Source organism: Cavia porcellus, unplaced genomic scaffold, assembly GCF_034190915.1.
Source record: "Cavia porcellus strain 051 isolate PalLab524CR breed Dunkin Hartley unplaced genomic scaffold, mCavPor4.1 scaffold_8, whole genome shotgun sequence".
Taxonomy (NCBI): Eukaryota; Metazoa; Chordata; class Mammalia; order Rodentia; family Caviidae; genus Cavia; species Cavia porcellus.
In genome coordinates this window covers 37,435,836-37,463,261 of record NW_026947491.1, presented here as the reverse complement: position 1 = coordinate 37,463,261, position 27,426 = coordinate 37,435,836, and the positions used below count along the sequence as shown (strand labels likewise).

The 27,426-nt window shown below is 38.0% G+C and overlaps 1 protein-coding gene and 2 pseudogenes across 4 annotated transcripts in view; 1 reads left to right on the top strand and 2 right to left on the bottom strand.

The window, feature by feature from the left end:
- Positions 1–13: 13 nt before the first annotated feature.
- LOC100726141 (rho GTPase-activating protein 12-like) lies at positions 14–7,644 on the bottom strand (annotated as a pseudogene).
- A 443-nt stretch (positions 7,645–8,087) lies between these two features.
- The window catches only part of Scaf11 (SR-related CTD associated factor 11), a 65,004-nt gene continuing 45,665 nt past the window's right edge, over positions 8,088–27,426 (top strand). For 3 of the 4 annotated variants that reach the window (XM_063254603.1, XM_013159247.3, XM_003476081.5), the window contains exons 1-3: positions 8,088–8,269; positions 23,610–23,691; positions 26,461–26,618. In XM_063254603.1, coding sequence (XP_063110673.1) covers positions 23,631–23,691; positions 26,461–26,618 — 219 coding nt within the window. In that variant the 5' untranslated portion in view covers positions 8,088–8,269; positions 23,610–23,630. Of the gene's footprint in view, positions 8,270–23,609; positions 23,692–26,460; positions 26,619–27,426 lie in introns of those variants that run through there. The other variant, XM_063254604.1, reaches the window with a different exon arrangement.
- LOC100726417 (sodium/potassium-transporting ATPase subunit beta-3-like) lies at positions 14,708–15,510 on the bottom strand (annotated as a pseudogene).

Genomic DNA, 27,426 nt, shown 5'->3' with positions numbered 1-27,426 from the left:
TCTTCCACAAGAATCATTGTCTGGAGATGGAACTTAATTTCAGAAGAATTAATTCTACAATCTGATTTTGGTAAACAGTATGAACTGCTATATTACCAGTCTCTTTTTCTGGCTTTAATAGAGAGGGACCAAAAACAATTGCTATACTTTGATAGGTCATTTGGGTTTTTCCTCCATTTTCTATAACTGTTTTAAGGTGTCTAAAAACAACCTGCATTTTATCTTGTTTTGGTTTTGGCAACTGTCTGCTTAGATCTTTAATGACAGCAACACCCTGCCTTGGTTCTTGCTTAATTGCATTTAAAAAAAAAATCATTAAAATGGTTACATGTAAATAGAGGCCCTGATAACTCAAAAAAACAATTTGAGTGCTCCAGTGATGACAATAATGTCTTTCAATTTGCTGATATTTAAGTCCAATTTCTTATCATGATTGACTGCAAATCTCAGTTTCTGGTTTTTTTGGTTTTTTTGTTTTTTTTTTTTTGCCAGGGATTAAACTCACAACCTCATGTTTATCAGGCAGGCCTTTAAGCCACTGAGCTGAATCTCAGTTTCTGAATCACTGCAAGGTTGCCACTTACTCTGTAAATCCCATCAATTTCCAAACCATGTTCTTCAACATGTTCAGTGCATAACCTCACAAATTTTGGCACCGTGTCATTCTCTCTCTAACACAAATTAGCAAGATTGCTTCCAAATACTTGATCTTTAATATAACCCTTTTCACGGACAGCTTGTAAAGTGGGCATGGTGTAAGAAACTTCTTTAAATTTTTCTTTTTTCTTTTTTTTTCTGTTCTGAAGAATCTAAGCTAGATACTTTCATAGAATGAAGTTTTTAAAGATCCTTCTGGTTCTTTTCTTTATCTTGCTGTTCTATTCCTGATGAGTCTGGTATCTCCTCTTCTATTACTTCATCATTTTCTACAGCCTGGTTATTGATAATACTGCTAAGAACTTTAAACCAGTCATTAATAACAGTATCATTATCTGACTGAATTAGTAGTTCTGTTCTCAGAGTTTTCAGCTCAAATACATTCTTCTTGCTGGATTTATCCTTTGAGGCCATCTTGATTGTTGTCCCCTTAAGGTCCACTGTGAACTCTGGTTTGGACTGATTACTCCCCAACCAACTTGTACTATTTTTTTGAGTTTTGGTAAAAAGTAAAGATGAAACTTGCAACACTGCTCAGGAAGACAATCAGTTCTTTCGAACCTTTTCCCCATTTTCAGTAAATTTTGTTATATTTAACAGTCCGTATTTCTCTTGGCCTGGGTCTTGGTGCTTTGGTGAAGAGGGGGGTGATTCACTTTCGGGAAGGCAGGGTTTTGAGGCAGTTGGAGATTCCTTGTCAGTGGTGTCCAATACGATGGCACTGTGTCTCCACTTTGTTAATACTATTGGTTTCTGCAGCTGCCTCTCCAGGCTCCGACTTTTACTTATGTTTCTTGCTACTGAGATGAAGCATTATACTTCGGCAGTTCCCATTCTGATCGAGATCCATTCACCCTGAGGTAATACTGTCTACCTTGATCGTCAGCATGCTCCGGCCACTTTTCATCAGTACAGTCACGGTATATAAGGTATGCCCTCGTTCATCCAACTCTCCTGAGCAGAGCAGAACCACAATGACTGTCTGACTGGCTGTGACAAACGCTGTGGTAGTTTTCATCTGATGAAAGAAAGCTCTGGATCTCTTTGGCTGTGGGAAATCTTTGCTTGTTCTTGCATCCCAATTCCATCAGGATGGTTTCCAAGTTCTTTCCTGTGTTCCTCAGTTATAATAGTAACAATGCCCTGAACTATCTTTATGAGTTTCCCATTGTCCATTAATCTGAATTGCTGGGTTCCCAGGAAGCTGAGGGAGAGCAGACTGAGATATTTTCAATTCTTGTGGATTGGCATACACAGGAGAATCTAGCTTTCCTTGATTTGTGAAAGAGTCTTGCCCTAGTATAAAATACTATACAATTATGGTGGTGGTCTAACATGGCAGAAGGCCAAAGCGGGAATGCTTACCTTCCTCCTTCTTCTCATTTGCCTTCATTGCAGCTTCCTTTCCTGTTTGCTCATGAAGAAAATTACAATCAGTTCCTCACACATCATCAATGCCCACTCCATTCGCTACTTCTGATCAGAGATCATATAATCCTCTACCCCTCTGTATCCAGACAGGGAGAAAGTCAAACCCCCAAGGGTTGTGGGCTCCTCTCAGTGTCCTCAATAAAGGCCACTTTCATTTTCTTTTTCCTTCTGCTTCTCTATTGTGCCAGAAAACTCTAACAATTTGGTGGTGTAGTTGTCAATGGCTGGCAGCAGGCAGCTCTCACCTCCCTGAGTGTGGCGGGCACAGCACCCCCTGGTGGCCGCTGTAGGTGCCCATCCTCCAGGCTGATGATCAATCTTACTTTGACAATGAATTCTATAGGAAAAATTGTACAATTTAAAAAAGATAAATGCATATGTATACTTATTCCAGTACTGTATATGGTGGCACAAACTATCTTTTTCTTTATATATTTTATATAATTATGAATATACCTTATATACTTTTGTTGTTTTGTTAAAATTAAGATTTGTTACTGTTAATGTAGAGAGTAAATAGAAACTAAAATGAAGAAGTAGTCTTAGAATTTAAATTATTTTTAGATATGGAGTGAGGAGAGGTAATACAGTCTTCAGAAAAATAACCATAGAAAATATTGAATTTGAGCAGGGTGTAATCCTGTAATACTTAGCACTCAGAAGGCTAAGGCAGGATTGTCCCATTCAAGACCAGCCTGAACTACATAGCAAGTCCCTGTGTCAAAAACGAAAACCAAAAAAAAAAAAAAAAAAACACCAACAAAAACAAAAGAAAATACTGTTCTCACAGAGCAGAGTTCTAAGGGATACATTCTGAAAGAAAGTTTCAAATGTACAAGGGCTCTGATGGCTTCAGTTCTCCACAGGGAAAACAAATAAAAAGAGGTTTCAAGTTCAGTCCTTGGTGTCGAAAATGCCTTTCTTTTGGAAATCATGCTGACAAGAGATTAGAGGATTTCACAAATATGCAGTTATTTTGTGAGGATTAAAAATTTAGTAGTTCTGTGTCAATTTCTAAGTTGCTTTCTATGTTAACAGTCTACAAATCCTCCAAATACCAGATTACCACATGAGTAGAATGCCAAGGTTTAATTAAGAGATAGTTTTTCTTTGATGATGGAAGAAAAACAGTGTGTGTGGACATGAATACTGAAAGATTTTTAGGTAGAAGGATAAGTTGAAGAGATGTCTTCTATACTTGCTGTGGTCACATCTTTTGCTGGGTCCAGGGCTGAGTGGCTCAGCAGGAGCAATTGTGAGATGGGAGGAAAACCATAAAAATGGGATGAGGTGCTGCGGGGAATTGGAGACTGACCCAAGAACACACTGGAGCCTTTACATTTAGACACATACCTACATGAATAAATTTTGTTTAAATTATCGGCTCTTACATGAAACTGATCTTAGCCCCTTTTGCAATCTCTCCTCTTTTAATTTTGTTTTCTTTTCTTTCTTCTCTCTCTCTCTCTCTCTCTCTTTCCTTCTGTGACAGGGTCTTTCTGTGTAGTTCAGCCTGGGCTTTAACCCACTTTGATACTCCTAAATCAGTCTCCTGAGTGCTGGGATTGCAGCCATGTGCCATCATGCTCAGGTGTATTCTATTTATAATAGTTAAATTTATAATAGCAGATACGCCTGATAAACTGTCAAGATTGTTACACTGAATAATCTTCATCTTAAAGATGACACTATTGGTTTCTGTTACCATAGGACAGGATTGATATTTTAAGTGTCTGGGTAAAAGTGTAACACCAATTGTGCATTTAGTTGAAGGTTTTTTAATGATGTGTATTGTTTATGCTTCTTACAGTCCTATTTAAATCTAAATGTTGACACTGATGGTTGCTTTTATCAACTTTACCCTTTCATTTTATAGTTAGAGTTAGGGTTTCTTATTTAAAACTCAGCATCTCTTATTATTTTATAAATTCAAAAAAATCAGACCAATAAATATTCATCATGCAAACATAAGGAGGAAGCTATATGTACAGAAATATACACAGTCTTTTCTCTAGGGATACAAGCGATGGCCTACCACAAACCATCTTCGTCTCTTCTCTTTGCAAATGAAAGTAAAAATTAGTAGCAAATCAAAACTAAGAGATTAAGTGGATAGGAGGATGGATGTGGGTAGGGAGATAGTGTTCAAAATTTCAGGTAGACATGAGGAATATCTCCTGGTGGTCTGTTATACAACATGGTGACTATTGTTAATACTTCCATATTGTACATTTTAAAATAACGAAAAGAATGGATTTAAAATCTTCTCAACACATACACCCACAGTGTATGTGTTAAGGTGATAGATATGTTAATTCCCCATTTTACAATTCCACAAGGTATACATGTATGGAAAAAGCACAACATACTCCATAAAGATACACAGTGAAATCTTGGTTTGTGGGCATCTCATTCCAGCAACATGCCTGTAATCCAAACCACTTGTATATCAAAGCAAATTTCTCTATAAGAAATAATGGAAACTCAGATAACTGGTTCTACACCCCAATGAAAAATGATATAAAAATGATAACACTTTAATATAACACAAAACAATAAGCAGAATATAAAATATGAGGAAAACTTTAAAAATGAACTCACATTTACTTTTGAAAACTTTTGTGGCTGGAGTAAGGAAGAAAAGGAGAGGTTTATTGTGTATGACAACTTTCACTATCACCAATTGAATAACTGTTATTAGCTCAATAGAGTCTTTTTCTTCTTTTGCAGAAGAGATCTCCATCATAATCTCTTGCTACTGCTCACGATGCAGATCCATCAATTTGTCAGCGGTTAGCTCCTGGTCATGTTTCTTCAGCAGCTTTATTTTATTTTATTTTATTTTTTTGTCTTTTTCTTTTTTATCGGTACCAGGGATCAAACTCATGACCACACACATGCAAGGCAGGCACTTATGCCACTGAGCTAACCCTCCAGCCCCTCTTCAGCAGCTCTTGAATGTTATCCTCATCCAGACCCATCTTCTTCCTCAAGGACACAATTTCATCAACAAATGGTGGTTCCTTTTGTTGAGCAAGAGCCTCTAAAGTTATGTCCAAGGATGCAGTCAGGGCAGTTTTTCCAAGCAGAACTGAAAATTCTCTTGTGACCACACCCCTGGCTCTAGTGAAGAGCTTGAGCAAGTGATATTTTTAAAACTCTAGGAAAATAAGGTTTGCTCCGTCATCTTTAAGTATCACTGACAAGGTGCATTGGTGTAAAAATTTTTAAAGTTTGAAATGACCTGGAGTGGAGTGATGCTGGGACGAAGGAACTTGACCTTAATGAACTTGAATTCCTCTAGTAAGTCTACTTACAATACAAGGGAGGAAAAGAGACTTGCTCTCCCCCACCTTTTTACTCTTGCTGCTTTTTCTGTCTTCTGCCACCTTGCACTGTTGACCCTGTGCCATGCTACTCTACCTTGGAACCAGCTGATCATGGACTGAAACCTCCACAAACTGTGAATTAAATAAACCTCTCAGCAATGAAACAAAAGGAACCAAGCTAGAAAGAGAAAACCATTGGTTCAGTTTGATCATGTGACATTTGGTGTCATGAATCACTTGTAGTGGGAAACACTGATTTTTTTTTTTTTAATTTTTTGGTACTGGATCGAACTCACAACCTTATGCTTGCCAGGCACATACCTAGACACTGCTTGTTTATCCTATTTTTTGGAAATGTTTGCTTGTCTTAGAGAACACTTGCAGAACAAATCACTTGCAACCCAAGGTTTTACTGTAGTTCATATGTCAATTAAAAGTAAAAAATTAAATCAGTTAGGGAATAAGTACACTAAAAGATAGCCGGCCGTGGTGGCTCACACCTGTAATCCCAGCACTTGGGAGGCTGAGGTGGGTGCGAGTTCGAGACCAGCCTGGGCTACAAAGTGAGCTCAAGGCCAGCCTGAACTGCATAGCGAGGAGACCCGTCTCAAAAAAGACAAAAATAAGTAAATAAATAAATAAATTTTAAAAATACACTAAAAGATTTGGTATTAGTTTGGTTGAAACTAAAATGTTGAAACTCTACCTTTGTTGAAACTAAAAGCTGAATTATCAATTTAAAGATTACAATTTTTTGACAGTGCTCTTTTTACTCTTTGAAAAGGAACATTCTCAAAAAGAAAAAAAAAATAAACATGTTAAAAAAATATAAAACACACAGAAGAATGTTGCACCAGACAGATTTATCAGGAGTTACTATTAGAGATAGGATTTTCAAAGGTGAATCCTACAGATTACACAAGAAAACTACGTTCTTGTGGGGTGTGGTCGGGCACTCTTGTAATCCCAGCACTCAGGAAGCTGAGGTACGAGGATCCTTGCAATTTAGAAACCAGCCTGGACTACAAAGTGAGCCCAAGGCCAACCTGAACTGCATAAGGAGACCGTGTCTCAGCAAAAAAAAAGAAAAGAAAAGAAAAAGAAGAAAGGAAGGAAAGTACATCTTGGCCTCACAGTGCTTGTTGATCTGTTTATATTAATGTAATTCTTTCAGCATTAATTTTCATTGGTTCCTTGTTCTTTAAAATACACTATTTGCTCTGGTAGTAACAGGGAAAGGCTCCTTTTTCCTAAGAATTTTGTTCATCAGTATAAAATATTTCAGCTCTTTCAAATTACTACTTCCTAAGATATTTCATTGCAGTCATTAAAATTTCAAACCTCCCGGTCAAAAACATCCTGTGAAACTCTGAAGACTGCAAAAGAGGTTGTCATTCACATGTTCCTTCAGTTTAGGTACTCGGCAATAGCACCAATGTGAATGACACTATCCCAATTTTCAGAGAAAGGAACTAAGCAGATTCAACAGGATGCACAGGATGAGAGTGTCCTGAAGTCACGTTGGGAGTAGGTATGGGCAGCAGGGAACTGACCAGTCCGGGGCAAAGCGGCAGGGGCTTGGTCAGTAGCCGGCGAGGCCTGCAAAGCACAGAGGACAAACCCGGGCCAGGGGTCGCGTGGTGCGCGAGCGCGGAAAGCGAGGAAGGCTCGCACCAGAAAGGGCGCGCAGGGAGACCCGCCGCCTGGAGACGGAGTAGGGGCGGAGCGCTCCCTACTGCGGGCTCGGGACGGCCCACCGGGAGAGGTGGACGCAGAGGGCGGGCACAGAAGTCAGGGGCTTCCTGAAAGTGCCCCAAGAGAAATGATACGGTCAAACAGCCAGTTCCTTTGAAAACCACAAAGAAGTCTGCGAAGCCTCGCTCGGGCAGTCGTCGACAATGACACACGTTTTATATCGCAGACCCGGTCAAAAATCATCCCTAACTACAAAGTGGTGGGATTTATATTAATCACCAGCAGGTTCAATTTTCTTGGTCCGAGATTGTGCCCGGGATCAGCCCTTGAGCTGCATGAGTCGAGGCCCCGTCCCGTGAGTGCCAGGAGCCCAGCCAGGTGGGCTCACACGCTGCGGATGCCACGCCCTGCCCGCAAAATGCACCAAGGCCAAGCTTTCAACGGTACAGACACGCTTTCAACGCCACCCTACAACAGAGATGGAGCGGATAGCGTGTAGGCCGCATGTACAGCCTTCAGGAGCCTTTTTCATAACAGTCCCGCGCTGCAGTCCGCCCGGCCGCCGGAGGAGCACCCTAAGTGCCTAGGCCGCGCAGGCGCACAGCGCGCAGTGGGCGGGGCGAGCGGTCCTCTTCATCCGCCGCCACTCAGACCGGCCCTTCCTCCCGCTGCCCGGCGCACGACGTCGCCCGCCCTCCACGCTCTCCTTCGCTGCGATGGTTTGCCGGCGCCCCCCTGCGGTCCTGGGGCGCACTGCGTACGTGCGCGCAGGACCCGCGAGAGGGAGGAGGCCGGCGGTGTGGCGGGCTCTGTAGGGGCTGTGGTCCTCGTCGTCGTCGTCACCGTAGCGCGCCGACCTGTGGCGGCGCGGCTGAGCGGGCCGAGAGGGGGTGGCGCGCGGAGGGCGGGCGGCGGGGAGGAGGCCTGACGAGGCGGGGGAAGGGGAGCCGCGGTGGCGCGAGCGGCGCGGAGCAGCGCAGTTTGCCTCGGCTCCCTGTCGGCCGTCTGCTCCAGCCCGGCCTGCTCCGCTGCGCCCCCAAGCACTCTGATCGGACGGGGGAGTCCATGTTGGGGAACTTGGCGGCGGAGTGACGGAACCCGAGCTTCCTGCGGTGGGGCCGCGGCCGCCGGAGCGAGCGCCTCGACCTCGGCCTGAGGTAAACACGGGCCGTCCCCGGGTGAGGTGGGTGGGTGCGAGCGGCTGCCTGGCGAGCTGTGGGCCCGGGCCCGGCGCCGAGCTGGGGAGCGGGCCCCGCGGCCGCAGGCCCGACAAAGTTTGGGAATCTCGCGCGGCCTAGGCGGCGTCCTGCGCGGTGGGAAAGTTGGAGCCGCCTCTCGAGGCTGGGGAGACTGCAGTCCGGGGCCTGTGCGTTCGCGAGGGAGGCCCGCACCGCGCGGCCGCCGCCGTCGGTTGTCGCACCCCGACACATTTCCTCTCTGTGGCCTACGCGGCTTGGACCGGGGGAGCCCATCCCATCGGAGAGGGGTCCGGGGGGGCGAGGGCTCTCCTCTGGAACGGCCAGACACCCCCTTTGCGACCGGGCCGACCCCGGTGTCTGCCTTACTGGGGAGACTGCTTTTGTCACCAGCGTCCAAATCCGCTTGTGAAACCAAACTTTACTACGCTGTGACCTCTGGAGTGTGCGAGTAGGGAACATCCGGAGCTTCTAAACATCAGCCTTTTACCCCGTGCCCTGAACTTCAAACTACTCCGCCCCTCCCCCCACTTCATTTTTTAAAACCTGCTTCCCGGACTGACAACTAAAAGGCCAGGAGGTCCAGACTTCATCAGTCGCCTCTTTCTTCTGTAAGAGATTTCTTACAGATTTATCTGGCAGTCTTGCCAACTACAGGTTTTATGAAAACTTGTTTTAAAAGATACTTAGTTTAGAGAATTTGATTGAAACATTAAGATACAAGTCTTGAATTTGAAAAATGCACCCCAGTATGTTTGTATGGTTACGGTATTCCAGTGTCTGCCAGTGGAGCGTTATTCATTTTGTATTACATTGTAACATCTTTGAACTACCAGTGAACTAAGATACTTAAGCAAAACTGATGAAGATAATTTTAAAGGAACTTTTTGGCTAGTGGATGCTAATCTGTATACACCAGTTTGGGAATTTCTTGTGAATTTTAGAAAAGTATATCAATAAGTGCATTTTCTCGTTTTAAACGTTTTAACTTGTGTATTGACTACTTGCCACAGCTGCGGAATATTGAAGGCAAGGCTTTTTCCCCCCCTTATGGTGGGATTGAACCTAAGACCTGAGCATGCTACTACCACTGAGCTACTTACTTTCCTATCCTTGAAATACATTCTTAAATAACTTAATTTTTCTCTTTTATTAACAATTGTATTTAAATTTCAATTTGTAATCTAGTCTCTTCCCAGAGCCTTGCTTTCTTTTTTCTGCCTTTTCAGACTTGGCTTAATCATTTTACTTTTTTTTTTCTATTGATTAAAGCCGTATGAAAACTTTGCAGGCCTTGTGTTTTTGTTGTTTTAACTAGGCAAAAGAATTGAAATTTTTAAAGTCTTTTTTTAAATACTGTATCCAAGTATTGTGTTTTAAAATAACTGCAATTATTGCTGCTACACTTAAACTATATAGTTTTTGGTGCTTGCAAATACATTAACTGTCACTTTCATATTCTACTTTTTTGTCTGAGAATTTTGAGTACATTCTAAGATTTCAGCGGGATAAAATTTGAATGTTTGCTTTCTGTGATTGTACTCATGCTGTAAAGGGGAAATATGTCAAAGGGGAAGACTAATGTTATGCTCTTTGGAACGGTATCATGGAAGAAATTTTAAGAATTTTTTTTTTTTTTTTTTTTTTTTTTGTACCAAGGATCAACTCATGACCTCATGCTTGCCAGGCAGGTGCTGTGCCACTTAGCTATATTCCTGGCCTTTTTTTTTTTTTTACCTGTAGTATCTTCATATGATGATGGGATTCATAGTTTTAAGATCCAAACATCAAGAATTATTAATCTTCAGGAAATTTTCTTGAAAACCTGTGCTGTTAATCTGTAAACGTAGGCTGAATCAGAGTGTTACACAATGTTGTTGATTCCTCATCCATAGTCTGTTTAGTAATAAGAAAGTTACACTACCCATCAGCTTAATACTGTACATTTTTAGGTGCATCAGTGAGAGACAGTCATAAAAGCTTTACTCAAAAGAGTGGAACGCATAAAATAATTAAGTCATAGAATAGCTTTCATTATAACTTTGAATTAGCAAGTTCTTCTAGCATCTGCTCTTTCAGTGATATAAATGAGATCTTGACTTACTTTGCCCGGTGAAAGGAATAAAGTTAAAAAACACAAAAAAATTGTAATGTCTTAAGCAAAGCCTTGTACCTTGTATTGCTTTTGAACTGTGGGCCTAGAGCTAAAATATCCCAGTATCTTTATATTCCCAAAACTTAACCTTTGCATTTGTTAAAAATTGTGGCACATAATTCAGTATGAAATGTGAAAACTCGCTTGCAAAATATCTTCCTAAAAATCACTATGACCTTTGCTAACACTTCAGTTGCCAGTGATCCTTAGAAAATCATGTCACTTCTCAAATGGCTTTCTTTCCTAATTGCACTAAAAGGATAGACCTTATTTAGGCTTTAGTACTCCTTGCCGACTCCACCTCCTTTTTCTCTAGTCACGTTTCTGCTGTGTCACAGAGATCTTTATGAAACAACAGCCTTCAACCTACATTTCTTACTGTCTTTTAAAAAAAAATTCTTACCCGTTTTATGCCTTTTTTCTTCATAGCATTTTGTCATTTTCCAACATAACTCTATTTAACTTATTAACCTAACCTAAGTTTATTCTGTTGTTGCATTCTAATACAACTTCTTTTGAAAACAGGGTTTGTCATTTTGTCACTTTTATCCCTAAACATAATGTCTTACATGAGGTGGGTACTTACTAAATATTTAATGGGTTAATATGCTTTTAGCTATAAACATTAAAACTAGTAATTGTGGTTTGAAACTTCAGGTAATGTTACATAAACTGTTGAATCAGTATATGTAGATCATACTCAAGAAAAGGGTCTGTATTTTTAAAGGCAGTTTGTGGCCTTGAAATTGTAATTTGTCAAAGTATAGAAAGAACTAAGGATGCTTAGCCAAGAGTAGAGTAGTAAAATATCTTATTATTAAAAATGTCATTTAGAAGCCACATTAGACTTATTTTTGGTAGTTTCAGTAGGTAGAACTAGAATACTGTGACACATTGAAAGAAAGGGAGGCACATCCAAAAAAGGTGGATCTGAAAGATTAGTTAGAAGGCTTTTGACATTATGGAAGGGTTGAGGATTGCTTGAATTAGATTGTGAATTGAGATGGGCTAAGTGTATGAAATTTGAGATTAATAGGTCTCAATTGATGGGTCACAGGTACAGGAGAGAAATTAAAAAATGACTCCAAGTTTATGCAACTGTATTCATGGTCATACCAACTAAGGACCAAGTTCTTTTGGTTTTCACATACTCTGAAGTGTTTTTGGAGGTTTCAAGCAGAGATTCTTTGTAGACAATTAGATATAGGGCTTTAAAATTCAGAATATGGGCTGGGAATAGAAATTTATAGTTAATTGAGACTATTTGTAGTTAATTGAAATTGCATAAGAGAGACAGTGTCTTGGAAAAAAGATATCCTATAGTAGAACCACAGTGACTTCAAACATAAAAAGTTTACTGGAAGAATGTGAGGTCCCAAAGAATATTGTAAACGTCAGAGAAGCAGGGGTGTGCATTGTTACAGAAACGAAAGGAAGATGGGGCTTGTAATCATTAGGAAGAATTAAGGTAGGAACCAACAAATTTTTCTTTGAATGTAACAACAAGGAGCTCTTTGGTGCTCTTATAATTTTTTGGTGTTCTTGTAATTGTATAACCATTATAGTTTTGAAGTACTACAATCAAATAATTATCCATTTTAGAGCAGAGAGCTAGTGTACTATTTACTATGCATTAGCCATTCTAAATATTTTTCATAAATTTTATTTGATTTTTTAGTGGGCTTCCAATGTTTAGATACGTTGATCTATTTTGCAGAAATGAGACAGACTCTAGAGAGGTTAAATAACTTGTTACCAGAGCACTTACTATTATCTCTATAACTGGATCTGTGTAGCTCTTTGGCTTTTATTTGTTGTATTAGTTGGTCTCCCAACTTGTAGGCCATTGCTGTCCAGCAGACAATTTTGCAGTGATGGAAATGCTTGGTATCTGCCCTGCCCAGTGCAATAACTGACAGCAGTGTGACTAGAAGCACTTGAAATATGGCCAGTGCAACTGGATAACTCAATAGTTGTTATCTTATTGGGTGGTTATGATCAGAGGTCATTGAGAATCTCACAAATAATAGTCCTTATATGAGATAAAGACATGTTCATTTGTGAAGAGTACTGCTTTGATTACATGCTAGTTTTAGATGCTGTAAATCAATTTTGTAGGTAACTTAAAAAACAAGCTCAAAGTTTTAGTACAGTTTAAGTACTTTTTTTTTCCCTGAACCATTTGAGACTTAGTTGCAGATGCAATCTTGTCTCTTCAGACAAATACAGAGACAAGAGCTTTCTGTTAAATAATTGATACGGCCATCAAAATCAGGAAATCAGTCTTATTATGTGTTGTGGCTTGGTTTAGATGTCTCCCGCTCCCTGCCCCCAAGTCTCACGCAGTCATAGCTGGGACTTTTTCAGAGGTGGCTGAGTCTAGGGTGATGTTGGGATTGACACAGGGTGCAGTGGTGTATGATCAAGGACACTAGGATTAAGGATGTGAGTGCTACCCACCGTCCAGTATCCTGGATAACATATAAGAGATAGAAAGAGCTGTGGTTGACCTTCTCTTGTTGTTTTGCTACCTTTTGTCTACCGTGAACTGATTCTCCTCTGTAATGCCTGCATATGCTACACTGTCTTGGAGTCAGCCAATTACAGACTGAAATCTCTACAAACTGTGAGCTAAATAAATCTTTCCTTTAACTTTGGATGTAGAGTGTTTGGTCTCAGCAGTGAGAAAAGTAAGGTACTATGTTCCTGCCATCTAATCTTAAACCTCATTCAAGTTTGCTGGTTTCCATAGTGATTTTTTTTTTTTTTTTTTTTTTTTGGTAACAAAAAGCTTAAATGCAGAATTGTGTGTTACATTTAACTGTAACGTCTTTTTGGATTTCTTTATGCTAGGACAATCAGTTTTACTTTGTCTTTCATTACTTTGATACTTTTTAAAGTTTGTGAATTAGTTTTGCTTTAACTGTCTTTTTCTTAATTTGGGGGTGCCTTAGATTTTCTTATGATTAAGTTTAGATTGTGTACCTCAGTCAGTAGGAGTGTTTTTCTCATTGCATACTGTCAGAGTATAATTTCTCTTTGTCCCAGTACTAAAGATAGGAACTTTGTTCACTTGATTATGGTAAGTCCTTTCAAACTGCTTCACTGGAAGGCTCTTTTTCCCCTCTTAGTAATTAATATGTATTTTGTGGGAAATTATTTTGAGATTCCAAAAGTAGCCCTTTTCTTATCAACCTGTTGTATAGTCTGAAATTGTCCTGGCTTTGATCATTATAAGCCCTTAAAGCTAATTTATGCTCTTTTTTTTTTTTCCACTTGCATTGAGCATTTTCTTACTTTTTTTCCCCTCAAGAACATGTTCCAAGATTACCTTGTATTGCACTCTCCCTGTCACAACCTAGAATCAACCATCTGTCAAGTAAAGATTTCTTTTAGTGCAGAAAAGTATTTAGAAATCAAGATTTGGAAAGTGCATTTATTCTTTATATTTCAATCTATAGATTTCTGGAAGTTTTTTGTTCTTTAAATTTGTAAGTTCCCTTTCTTACAAGGAGAAACCTGGCTCCTATTATCTTTTTTTTTTTTGTCTTTTTCCTTTTTATCGGTACCAGGGATCGAACTCACGACTGCCTGCTTGCAAGTCAGGTGCTTATGCCGCTGAGCTAAACCTCCAGCCCTACTCCTATTATCTTAATTATACTTATTTTATAACATTCTCTGTGTGTAGCCAATTTTCAATTCCCACTGTCATTACTGCTGCCTTTCTCACATTTTTTTTTTTTTAACACTTTCAGATCCACTTTTATTCTTTTTCTTCTTCACATACAGAGCTTCTCCACACCCATTTTTTACAGCCATAAAGTCACTTGATGCTGGCCAGGTACCATTTAATAACCCCTAAAACATTGGCATTATCAAACTGAGTTAACCAGTGTTAAATCTATAAAATACTTACATTGCACAGCACATTATGTTTTAGACACTTGGCAATTAAACCACATTTTAAAAAAAGGACAACACCATCCACTCACACACTGGGAATCAGGTGTTCACGGTCCCCGTCTAGCGACTGGACAGTGGTTCAAAGGGCAGCAGAGGCAGCAGACAGTTATTTCAGAGAATGTGGGACACCGATCTGGAATCATGTTCTGCTTTTCCCTGGGCCAGGCAGCACCATGTTCCTTTCCATAGGTAGTCTCAGAATTCTAGAATGTCAGGTCCAGAGGACACACACTGAAGACAGACAACACAACATTTATTCTGCGGAGACCTCCTACTCAAGACTACATGTGTGCTGTGATTTTGAATGCAACTTCCCAAAAGCTTGTCACGATCTTCCTCATTACTTAGGGTCTATGGTCCCTCAATTTTATACTCTACCATTACTTCTCTCATGATACTTTTGGATCCAAAAGAGACCTGGACAGCAACCAGTGGCTGTAGAGAGCCCCCATGCAGTTTTTTTCCATAATATGGAAAATACATTTGTGACTCCATGATTAGGATAAGTTGATACAATTACCGTGTTTTCATCCTTTGAAATATAGTCTATTCTTGGTGGTCCTTCAGGCTTTAATCCATTGGTTCTGTTCATTTTCAAAGAATACAAGACTTGGGAATAGCCGAAGTCAGGATCATTTGTACTACTTCAGGCTTGAAGTAAGAAGTCAAGAAACTGACATGCAGCATAAACTGAACCCACCTGTTCAAAAAGCACTCTATCAGCACAATTGTTGAGATTCTTCTCTTCATCTAAAAAATACGATTTTAGGAACTTCTTAAGGTTACAGGAACTTGGATTGGACACACTAAATGTATATTCCAGTGCAGTCACTGGTTTTGGGAAAACCATGAGTCCTGGACTAGGAATCTGGTCATGGTATTTTGAAACCTCATCATTCAGAGTTTGAAGCATAGCCCACACTGTAAATAAGAAAAGTGCAGCCCAGAACCCATGAAACACTAAGAAGAATAAGATCAAACCCCAGCTCTTGGCAGTGTACCCCAGGAACTTTTGGGTGGTCGGATTGTAGAAGAGCTTCCACTGAGCCAGGCTCTTGTTCCAAGACTTCTTGCTCTTGGTCATGGTGGGCATGTCGGCATGGAGTAGCATCCTGCTGGTGGTAGCGACGGAGGCAGAAGGCAGCATGGCCAAGAATACCTCCCCCTCAATGAGAGCATTTGAGCCAACTGCGCTGCGCCAATCCCCCTTTTTAAAAACTTTTTCCCTTTAGTACCAGGGACTGACTGAACCCAGGACCTACACATTGAACTACATGTCCAGCTCAGCTTTTTATTTTACTTTTGAGATAGTCTCCCTAAATTGCTAAATTGCCAAATTGCCCAGGCTGGACTGTAATTTGCCATCCTCTTGGAAGCCTTTCAAAATTCTGGTGTTGGCAGTCATGCCTGGCTTACCGGTTTGTTTGTATGTATGTATGTATGTATGTATGTATGTATTTAACGTAGGTTCAGTTCTCCTGTGGCAGAACGTGTGTCTGATTCTCAGATACCTCATATTGGGTTCTCTGAATCCAGTGTCAGTGGCTCTCTCCATCTCCAACATTGTCATCTTACTGACCTGGGAACCAGGATAGCAGCATACAGACTTCTTTTTGTAAAAGATTATTCCACCAAAGATTTTAGTGCAAAACAGTGTTCAGATATGTTCTCAACTTCTTAACCATCTTGAGAGTTAATAGTTCTACTCAGGGTAAGGTGACACTAACATTTTACCCTAGAGTTCTCAGTTCTACTTCTAGGGGTGTCTTTTTATCCTGACCTTTGTAGTAAGGTGACAGTTGTGCTTTTTTAGACAGGTTTAGGAGTCAGGGACACCCTTGTGATAATTCTGTTTGTCCCATTTTACAGGTGACTTAATTAGTATCTCTTTTTCCTCATCTGTTTTAAGTTAATATTTTCCTAAATCCATGGTAATGGCATCTAACTCCCTTTCTCTTTTCCATAACATTTAATTAGCTCAAGTTTAGTGGATGATTTTAAATGCATTGTTCTAATATTTTAATATTTTGCAATGTACCTCTTTAATTGAAAGGATTCAATGTGGACAGGCATGCCAGAATATTCAGTACATAGCATGATAATAAAGAGAGCACTCTCCCTACCATAGATATGTATTGTTAATACAAGTGTCTGTTAGGTTTGGGCTAAAACTTGACACATAGCTTGGAGAACTTTTTTTTTTTTTTTTTTGACATGTGTTTTTTCCATTTTTTCCTAGCCGGTTTTCCATACACTTTTACCCTCTCATTTTTGCTGTTGCATTAACCTCAAAGAGAAGTAGGCTTTCATTTAGCGAATATCTACTCTTAGCAAAACGCCATAAGTTGTCCTGTCTTGGACTTAAAATAATCTGTAAGTTTTTTTTACATTTTTGTTCGTAATTCTTTGTCTTTATCTCCTGTTGCTTTCTTAACTACTTTTCTAACTAAACTAGTCATGAAAAATTTCTTAAAACACCCATGCATTTTCTCTGCAGTTTATATTTCTTTCCTTTAGTGTTGGAGTTAATATCTATCCGAATTTCTTAGAAACTCTGCCTGTGTCTTGTATTTGGCACTTAGCATATACTATCTTGTTTGCTTTTTTTTTTTTTTGGTAGGGGGGATGGAACTTATGATCTTGTGCTTGCCAGGGAGGCGCTGTGCCATTGAGCTATATCCCTGGTTCTTGTTCATTTCTAATACTTTGTTTCTCCAATTTTCCTCTTCCTACCCTGAGGAGGTACAGAGTCTTTATATGTGTTTTTACATTCTTTGTCTTTACAGTGGTGTTGCAGCAGCAAAAATAAACATAAATAGAAATAAAAGTATTGACAAGAGCACCCAAGGCAACAGTTGCTTTCACAATTATCTGATATTAGTGAAACTGCTTACAAATGATAATTTGATTATTTAATGAAAATACAAGCACTATTTTGTGTCTGTAGATAGACTGCTACAAAAAATACTTCTGTAAAACTACGTTTCTTTTGTCTGGCTAAATCTTTTGTTCTTTAAAAATTTTTTTAGGGATTAGGGATTTAGCTCAACTTCATGAGTGCTTGCCTTGTAAACACAGGGTCGCAAATTCGATCCCTGGTACCAAAAAAAATTTTTTTTCAGTTCATTTTCTTTATTAGTACAAGTTTGTAGTATAAAGTGCTTTCTTTTGGTACTAGGGATTGAACTCATGACCTCTCACTTGCCAGGCAGGCGCTTATGCCACTGAGCTAAATCCCTGACCCTAATACATTACTTTTTATGGGGAGGTGTACATTTTGCATCTTACTTCCTTTTTTAAATCCCTTTTCCCATCCTTTCCTGCCCCTTTAGCCCATCTCTTGATCCTCTTCCATTTTATTTTTGTACATGTTTGAAGTATATAATGTTCACATTCTTTGTGTGGAATGTGTACATATGCATAAACATCTTAATTCCATTTTTTCATCTCCTTTTTGCCCCTTCCTACCTTTGTCCATCTCTTGATCCCTTTGGGAGGATCTATTTCCGTACTTTGTGTTTCTATTATTTTGCTTTTTCACTATACTTGTTCATATAAGAAACCATGCAATGTTTAAGCTTGTTTGTCTGATTTATTTCACTTAGCATTATTTTCTCGTTTATCTTTATAGTGATACTCTGTTGTATATAAATACCACATTTTCTTTAACCATTCATCTGTTCTTTTTTTTTTTTTTCTTTTTCCTTTTTATCGGTACCAGGGATCGAACTCACGACTGCCTGCTTGCAAGGCAGGTGCTTATGCCGCTGAGCTAAATCCCCAGCCCCTATTCATCTGTTCTTAGACATACAACTGGTTCAGAGGTTTAGCTATTACAAATTGTGATGTTATAAACATAGGTATCACTGTATTGTAATATCTTTAAACTCTTTTGGGAAGATAGCTAGAAGAAAAACAGTGTAATTTCCAAGGTTCTATAGTGCCTTTACTAGTTTACATTCCCACCACCAATGTAATATAGAAGGGTACCCATATCCCCACAGCCTCAGCAGCACTTGTTATTATTGATTGTTTGATGACTTTTTTAAAAATGCTAAAATGGAATCTCATTTTAATTTGCATTTCTCTAGTAGCCAACAGTGTTGAGAATTTCTTCATGTATTAACTGTATTCTGAGAAGGTCTATTTCACTTGCTTATTTTTTGATTGAATCTTATATTTTGAGGGAGTCTAATTTCTTTGAATTATTTATATATTCTAGATATCAATCCTCTGTCTGAACTGTCCTTATACAACTGGGGTCTGGTCAGAATATCTTTACCTATGCCTTCAAGAGTTTTAACTAATTAGTCTCTAGCAGGCTGTGTTTCTGTTGTTACATTTAGTTCTTCCATACATTTGGGTTTTAGTTTGATACATGGTGAGAGATACTGGTCTGGAATCAGTCCTATGCATATGCATAGCTAGTTTTCCCAGCACCATTTATTTGAAGGGGTTATCTTTCCTCCAGTGTATGTTTTTGATCTTTTTGTCAAAAATCAAATAGTTGGATGTGCTTGGGGTTGTGACTTTATTTTGATTTTTTGAGCTTCATGTCTGTTTTTGTGCCAGTATGTTTTTATTACAGTAGCTTTATAACTTAGTGTTCTTGCATCTCCTAGTAGCTGTTGCTTTCATTTTTCCTGTTGTTTTGTAGTTTGTAAAGTCCCTGAGCAATAGATCTTTGAAAGCATCTCTTCTAATTCTGACATTTTGTCCTCACATTGGTTGTTTCTGCTGCTCATGCGTTCAGTATGATTCTTTTATTGCTTAGACTTCTGTTTGGAACCTTTTCACATACTCTTAAATTCTTTGCTAAACTGATCTTTGACATTTTGTATCATTTTGTTTTGCCCAGGTAGCTTTTTACTAGTCTGTTCTGTAAACTTCCTGATTGTTTTAATACTTCATAAACTGTATAGTTCTATCTTCAGTGATCTATTGAGTACATCATTGGTCCGTTTTTCAGTCTTCTGTCATCCTTTTGAAGTGTGTGGCTGGTGCTTTCTTCGTATCTGATGTCCCAGGGTTGACTTTCAGGGAGTTGGGAATTTTGAATAGAAGTTTGCTGCCTTGTCGTCTCATGTTTCTTTTATTTTTTTGTTTCTTTTGTTTTGTGGCTATGTTTGAAGACAGTTATAATAGTGGAAAGACTCACAAGAGAGATATCTTTAGTTTGCTTTTCAGTTATGCATTCTGGATGTAGCTAGCTATAATACTTTGCTATGTTTCAAAATCCAACTGCTTCTGTTAATTTGGGAGGGGAAGATGCAGTGGTCAAGTATACAATTTTTGAGAACGGACTGTAATATGTACAGTATTGTTCATGTTGAAGAAATAATGTGGATATTGGCACACAGAAAATTCATTAATAGCAATAATTTTGCAATCTTGGTAATGCCAGACAGATCTGTAACATTAATACTGTTTGAGACAAATTGGATATTGACATACTGTGTAAACCAGTAATATACCACCCTCAACCATATAAAAGAAATCCACAATTACCATATAGCGTAAACACTTAAGACAACCTAGATACTGACATACAGCATGTATGTACTGAATCCAACAACTGTACCTCCACTAATGATAGAAAGAAATTCGACAGTAAGGACATAGGGTAAGCTATTCAAAGATTAATGGCACTTACTGATTATACTATGAAAACTGTGAAGGCTGGGAACAGTAGACTGCAAGAGGAAAAAACCTTTAAAATCAAACATTGGGAAATGGGAAGGAAGAGAGAACTAAGTCAAAGGATCCTATTAAGTAAAATGATATTTATGGAATAAAGGAAACAAAAAACTAAAATAGAAGTTAAAAGGAGGGAAGAAGAAAAATAATATGGAGAATAGACAAAAAAAAAATTAAGAGGAAAATAGGTAGCAGAAAGGAAAAAACAGTTTAGAGAGAAAAACTAAGGAAGGACAAAGAAAATTCCTTACATCCCAATAAACTAGTAGAGATGAAAAAAGAAATAAAAAAGAGACCAAAACCAGAAAAAAAAAATCTGTTTTTGAGTGAGTTATTTTCTTCCTGTATCCACAGTTTTGGAGTCTAGGAATCAATGATTTTTTCTGCCTAATATTACAGGCTGTGGGTTTGAGAGGGACTCTTTCAGGAACCCCTTTGTTTATCCCATGTTATGGCAATGTCCATGTAAAGATGTGTCCCTGATGTTACTGTTCATACTGATAGAGAAGGCAGTCAGACCCTTATCTTTACTGGGCGTATTCAGGGGGCCAAGGACTCCAGTACTCAGTGCAACTCCAGGTGGGCCTGGCCTCCCAGTGAGGAATTAGGCTCCTGCTATCCCATGCTTAAGCCCCTCTGCAGATCTCTTTCTGGTCTGCTGTCTGCCCACACTGTCTCATTGGCTGTCTCTTATCCTCAGTGTAGGGGAGTGACACTGAGACACTGAAGTGAAACCATCCCCTAGCTGTTCTGAACTCCAGGTTCAGATAACTAACATCTTCCCAGAATAGCGTCCAACTAAACACTCTCCAGCTTGTGCTGGGATCCCTGTCCTACTGGTGCCTGTGTGAAAGGGATATTCCCACCCCGCTTTGGCATAAAACCCCAAGTTCTCCTTGCAACTCACGACTGCCTGAAGTCTGCTGCATTGCTGGCCTAGTCTGCCATAACCTTTACTCCCTGAATTGCCCAGCGCTTATCTCATAAGGCTCCCTCTCTATGAGCCAGGAGCAGCCCAAGACTGTTTCTTTGTCTGAGTTGTGGCCCATCTCTCAGCCTTCTCCATAGCTTTTAAGTTTCTTGTCTGCTCTTCCCAATTCCTAGCAATCTGTTTCTGCCTCCCTCCCCCATCTTCCTTCCACTCCCTCCCCCCTCCTGTCCCTCCCTTCTGCCCTCTTGACTCTCCTCTTTCCCCTCCCCCGCCTTTTTTCTTCTTTCCCAAATTGTTATTTTCCAGTTTCTGGAGTCCAGATCCCAGAAAGGGTGAATTTAAGTGCTGCTCACAACTCCATCTTGATTCTCATGATTATTTTTAAAACTTACAGTCTGGGTGTGGTAGTGCCCATTTGTAGTCCCAGCACTCAGAAGGTTGATTTTGAGACCAGCGTGGTTCAAAGTCAGCCTCAACTACATAGTGAGACCCTGTTTCAAAAAACAAAAATTTATTTTCTCTAACAGCTTTCTAAAAAATGGTATTTTAGGGGAGTGCTGGGAAGTGAATCTAGGGCCTCATAAATGATTGTGCATGTCTTTTAAGTGCTGGATGAATGGATGGAAGGAAGGCAGCTGCACTTGTTTTATAACCAAAGGATGAGACTGCATATTTCTCCATTTTACCAAATATAGAATTTGCCTAGTCAAATCATCTTTAAGGTAGAAATTAGCGTGTGTATATTATTTTTAAAAATAATCAGAAAAATTACCTCAGATATCAGTGGGAGAATTTCAGTTGAAGAAATTGGAGATTTTGTTACTCATTTTCATTTTTTTATTAGAACATGTTTGTAGCACATAATGATTATAGTCCTTGTGAGGAGTTGGTACATGTATGTAACGCACTTAATTTTTTTTCTCTCTCCATCCCCTCCCCTCTCCTTGCTCTTCCTTCCATCCCTTGATAATTCCCTTTTGCAAAAGATTCTCTATTAAGCCGAGGATTTAGCTCAGTGGCATAAACACCTGCCTGGCAAGTGCTAGGTCATGAGTTCAATTCCCAATACCAAAAAAAAAAAAAAAAAGATTCCCTATTTCCTATTACCTTTTATTTCGCTGTTTATGTTTTGGATTTTTCATTTAAGAGGAACCATATGATAGTCTTGTGTATATGATTTGTATCACTGAATATTGTGGCTTAAAGGTGTGTGCGTTTTCCTACAAATGACTCATTTATCTTTCTTTCTGGCAGAATAGTACTCCAATGCATGTAAACACTTTATTTCTTCATCTGTTAATGGACATTTAGGCTACTTGTAAGATTTCTCATGCTTAGACATTCTAAAACGTTTTTGAACCTTGCATTGCAGTCATATGTCTTGTATCGGTTCAAGAACAAATACTGAGAAGAGTAAAAAAAATTTTATCTCATATATTTCTTTCCTTTGATTGCCAAATTGACTTCCTTTTCCGTGTTTGTCATTTTGCCTCTTAGAATCACCATTTTCTAAACCTCTAGGCCAGAATAATCTAACTCCTTTCCCATATTTGCTCACCAAATTTCAGAAATTATTTAGCTCTCTGGTTTCTTGCTTTTTAAGTCACAACCAGATACTTAAACTGCAAAAGTCATTTTGCTTCTAATTAAACTCTCTCCTCTGTAATTCATTCTGTACTTCACACAACAATCTTTTTAAAAAATGTAAACATACATCTTTTTTTTTTAGTGCTGGGGATGGAACCCAGGACTTCACACCAGCTAGGCAAGTGGTCTATCACTGAGCTACATCTGCAGCCATAGATAACTTTTGTCATATTACTTTCCTTCCAAGGAATTGTAAGGTTGAAATAAACTTACGATTAATCATTCGAGCCCTCCTTGTTTTGCATTGCTGTTATTTTATTAATCATCTGTGTGACCATTCAGAGGAAGTTCTTGGCTTTTGTTCCCAACTTTTTTCAGATTCACTTTCTCTCATCAGGTTGGTTTAGCTAAATGTGTTCCAGTTTTTCTGTGGTATGTTGCTCTTTGGATGCTCTAATTTCTTGTGTGTGTGTGTGTGTGTGTGTGTGTGTGTGTGTGTGTGTTTAATGCAGGGTCTCACTGTGCAGTTTAGGCTGGCCTTGAGCTCACTTTGTAGCTAAGACTGGTCTTGAATTTGTAACTTGCCTCAATCTCCTTAGTGCTGGGATTACAGGCATGCACCACCATGCCCAGTTAGGATGCCCCAATTTCTTTAGTGCATAACCTGTCATCTTTCTTGAAAACTCCATTTCAAGTCCTCCTTTTTCTTGTTTTGGACTGTATTTTTGTCTGCTACTGAATTTATTATTAGCCTCTGTCACTCAGTAAGGCTTTTATAGAAGGCTTTTAAGTAAGACTTCATCTTTATTGTAGGTGTTCCAAAAGAATATTGAGTTATCTGAAAACTGATTTGTACTGTGTTCTTTGATGTGTAAAATAATTTGTTATAGTTTAGAATTACCTATTGTTTAATTGACATTATTTAGAGAAGGCAAACATAAGAACTCTTTAATTCATTCGTTCTATAGGAAACACTTTCTCAAGGAGAAATGAAGAAGAAAACTGTATATACCCTACACATGGGAGATCAAGAGCATGAAGATATGGAAGGTAACTTCATTTTTATAAAGTTTGTGTGTTGAAAGCAAAACGGTATTTCAAACTGTTCATTTTTATCCATGTTAAAAATACACATTTTTTTGTTTTAAATTCTGAAATTATTTATGAGCATATATATTTTTTCTTCCTCTCATGTTTTAATTTTGTTTATGGGTTTTTTGGGGGGGTTGTTGAATTGTGTACTTTTTAAAAAATGTTGTTGAACTATGTACTTTGTTTTTATCTTTTTCAGCTTGTTCAACTTGTAAGCTCTATGCCAGCTTAAGAGTTTGTCTTTTTAATAGCATTAATGTTTTCCTCTGCTTCTGACTTTAGCTTAATCTTCATTGTCAACAGAAAAACCTTAGAACCTTTAATACTAACCCTATTTTAGATTTATAGATTACAGTTTTCTATTATTTTGGTTCTTTTCAAATACCACAAATCAGATGTTTCATACAGTATTTGCTTGGTTCTCTTTCACCTTCATCAATTTCTTCTTGGAAATAATCTTAAGCAATTTCTTTAGTGAAAATCTGTCTATTGGTGATGTACTCTTAAATTCTTATATTTCTTCAGAACTGTTTAGAGATGGTTATATAATTCTGGGTTAATTTTTTTGTCTGAGTACTTTGAAGATATTATTTAATCATTTTTTTGTTTGCTTTCTTGGTGTATGGAAAATCTTTGGCTAATTATCATTCCTTTCTAGATAATGTATCTTTTCCCATTTCCTACTTTTATAATCTTATTTTCATTTTTGATGTTTTATAGTTACATTGTTTTGCTCTGTTGTTTGTGAGTATAGATTAGAGTATTTTCATTTTTCTTCATTAGCATACATTATGTTTCCTTTATTAATTTTATACATCCCAACCTGTACTTGCATTTTTCTCTGACAAACATGTTTTTAAAAATACACAAATATGATTATTATAAAGTTAAGTAGGTAAACCAGTAAACAGGTAAGGTAGGTAAATCTCTGCTAATCAACATTCAGCTCTAATTCATGATTTCATATTTTGTCTTCTTATAATGTAATTGATAGAAATGTTTTTCATGTACAAATACCCACTGCTTAGTTCATGTTTTTTTGTTTTTTTGTCTTTTTCCTTTTTATCGGTACCAGGGATGGAACTCACGACTGCCTGCTTGCAAGGCAAGCGCTTGTGCCATTGAGCTAAATCCCCAGCCCCTTAGTTCATGTTTTTTAAATCATTTTTCAGTTATTTACTCTTCATTTCTTTTTATTCTCTTCTGCATTTCAGTTAGTATATTATATCTTGTTTTCTTATTTCTTACCTTTTGTGTTTTTTTTTGTTGTTGTTTTGGTTTGGTTTTTTTGGTCTTTTTGAGACAGGGTTTCCCTGTCAGTTCCAAGTGGCCTTAAACTCACTTTACAGTCTTGTTTGACCTCAAATTTGCAGTGAACCCTGTGCTTCAGCTTCCCGGAGTGTTGGATTACAGGCACATGCTACCTTGCCTGGCCTTCTCATCTTTTTTTTCATGATTGCATCTCCTTTCATTTCTCTTAGAATCTAGATAGATTCTTCAAACTTGACTTCAAAAGCTCAAACATATTTTTTTCGGGGTCTGATATTCTGTTTGAAGCCAGTAGATTTCTCAAGTTTATTTCTGCTGATTGTAACTTAAGGTGGTTTATTTTCCTTGGTTTCATAATGTTCGATAAATTTAATTTGTAGATTTGCAAGTACTTAAGTTTGTTCCCTCTAAAAATTTGTATTTGTTTCTTCCTGGACCCATCCTGTGACAACTTCAGCCTACTTAAGGATCTTTGCTTAATATTGGAGTCTCAGTACTTCTGTCACTTCCCCTATCTCGGCAACCTTAGTCTTTAGATCTGAGCACTAGTATGGGCGTTTGCACCCAGGACAAATCAGCATTTCCACTTGCTTGCTGTGTACTGTTCACATTTCCGTTCATCATTGTTTAGTATTATTTTTGTGTTGAATTTTAGTGTTTCTTTTATTTGCTTATGAGCTAACAATATATACTTTTTTCTAAGTTGGTTGTTTACATTATTGGTAGGAGTTTAAATTAGTACAAATCATAAAGAGGGTCATTTGGTTGTATCTGTTTAATATAGTCATGTTACAAATGTGCACATACATTGAAATTAGCGATTCTATTTTTAGGAATTCTATTGATATACTTTAAAACTGTTAAATAGCAAAGTTTTTCATTACATCATTGCTTATTGTGGCTAAAGGCTGAAAATAAATGCTGTTCAGTGTTTTTGGGTTTTTTAGGCAGACTAATATGCATGATGTAGCATTTGTGTGAGTGAAATATGGAAGAATATAAAGATTTGCTTTTCTGTGCATTAAAAATACCTTTAGAAGAACATAAACCTAACAGTTATTACTTGTTGGATTCATGTTATCTGGATGGTTGGGGGTAAATTCAAATGGGAGATTGGTCACTGTAGTCTTTTTACTTTTTAGATTTCAAACCATGTGAATATTACTTATTTTAAAATTAAAGTTCGTTTTGCTCCTCCATTAAATAATGAAGTCGGCTGGGGATGTAGCTCAGTGGTAGAATGTGTGCTTAGCATATGCAACATCATGAGTTCAATTCCAAGAACTGGGCACTATATATTTGTTATAAGAAAGAAAATATTGGGGCTATTGGACCTAAGGAATACGTTTTTTTTTTAATCTAAGCACAATTATTTTGAGATCAAACAACTCTTACCATATTGTCACAAACTTAAGTCCTTTGGGTTATGAAATCCCATGTGCTTATTTTACTTTACAGGCGAAGCAAGCAGAAATAATACTGCCATTGCTGGTCTGTTGTACAGTGAAGCAGACAGATGTCCAATATGTCTTAATTACCTATTAGAGAAGGAAGTTGGTTTTCCAGAAAGTTGTAATCATGTCTTCTGTATGACCTGTATTCTTAAATGGGCAGAGGTAAGTCTGAAAGTATTACCTATGGTTGGTATATTGCCATGTTAATTCCCTACTGTATGTTTCACTTCACTTTGTCTCTTTAGAGTTGTACTAAGTCTCATGAATTATTTCACAATATTGTATTTCCCCACTCTTTGGATAAATTTCCCTGTATTATTTAAATTCTATCAGTATATTGTCTTCTGATTTTATTTTGTCTCAATTCTTTTATAATTAAAGAATTTAAAATGTGTACCTGTTAAGGAATACTTTATAGGGAAAATCGATCATACTTTTGTTACTCTTGTAGGATAATGTCTGTTTATTAATGACACCTGTCTGTTGCTTGTTTTATATTTTTCAGAGAATTTTCACGTAGGATATTTATTTCTTCTTTATATCAGCCAGAACAGATGTGATAATATCTTTTCCATTTTATAGCTGGGGAATCTTAGATTTTATGATCTATAACTTGCTCATGATCTCCTAGCTTAAGTGTAGATATAAATTTAGAATTATTTTCTAATTCCTGTGTTTAATTTACTATCAACTACTTTAAAAGTCTGAGGTAGAGATTTTACCAAGATTCTTTCTAGAGTATAAATAAGAAACAACACATTTTAGATTTTTAATGTATTACATCAACTCAATTTGAATACTTTGAAGTAAATGTTAATTCATTATAAGTCCCATTGTTATAAATTCTTAAATAAAAATTTGTTGTTCCTTTTAATCATGTTGTACTTTCTGAGTTGGTATTTTGTCAGTATGTAGAAATTAGTAAAAAATAAGGTAGTATATCTAAAATACTTTTAATAGTAGCTGTTAA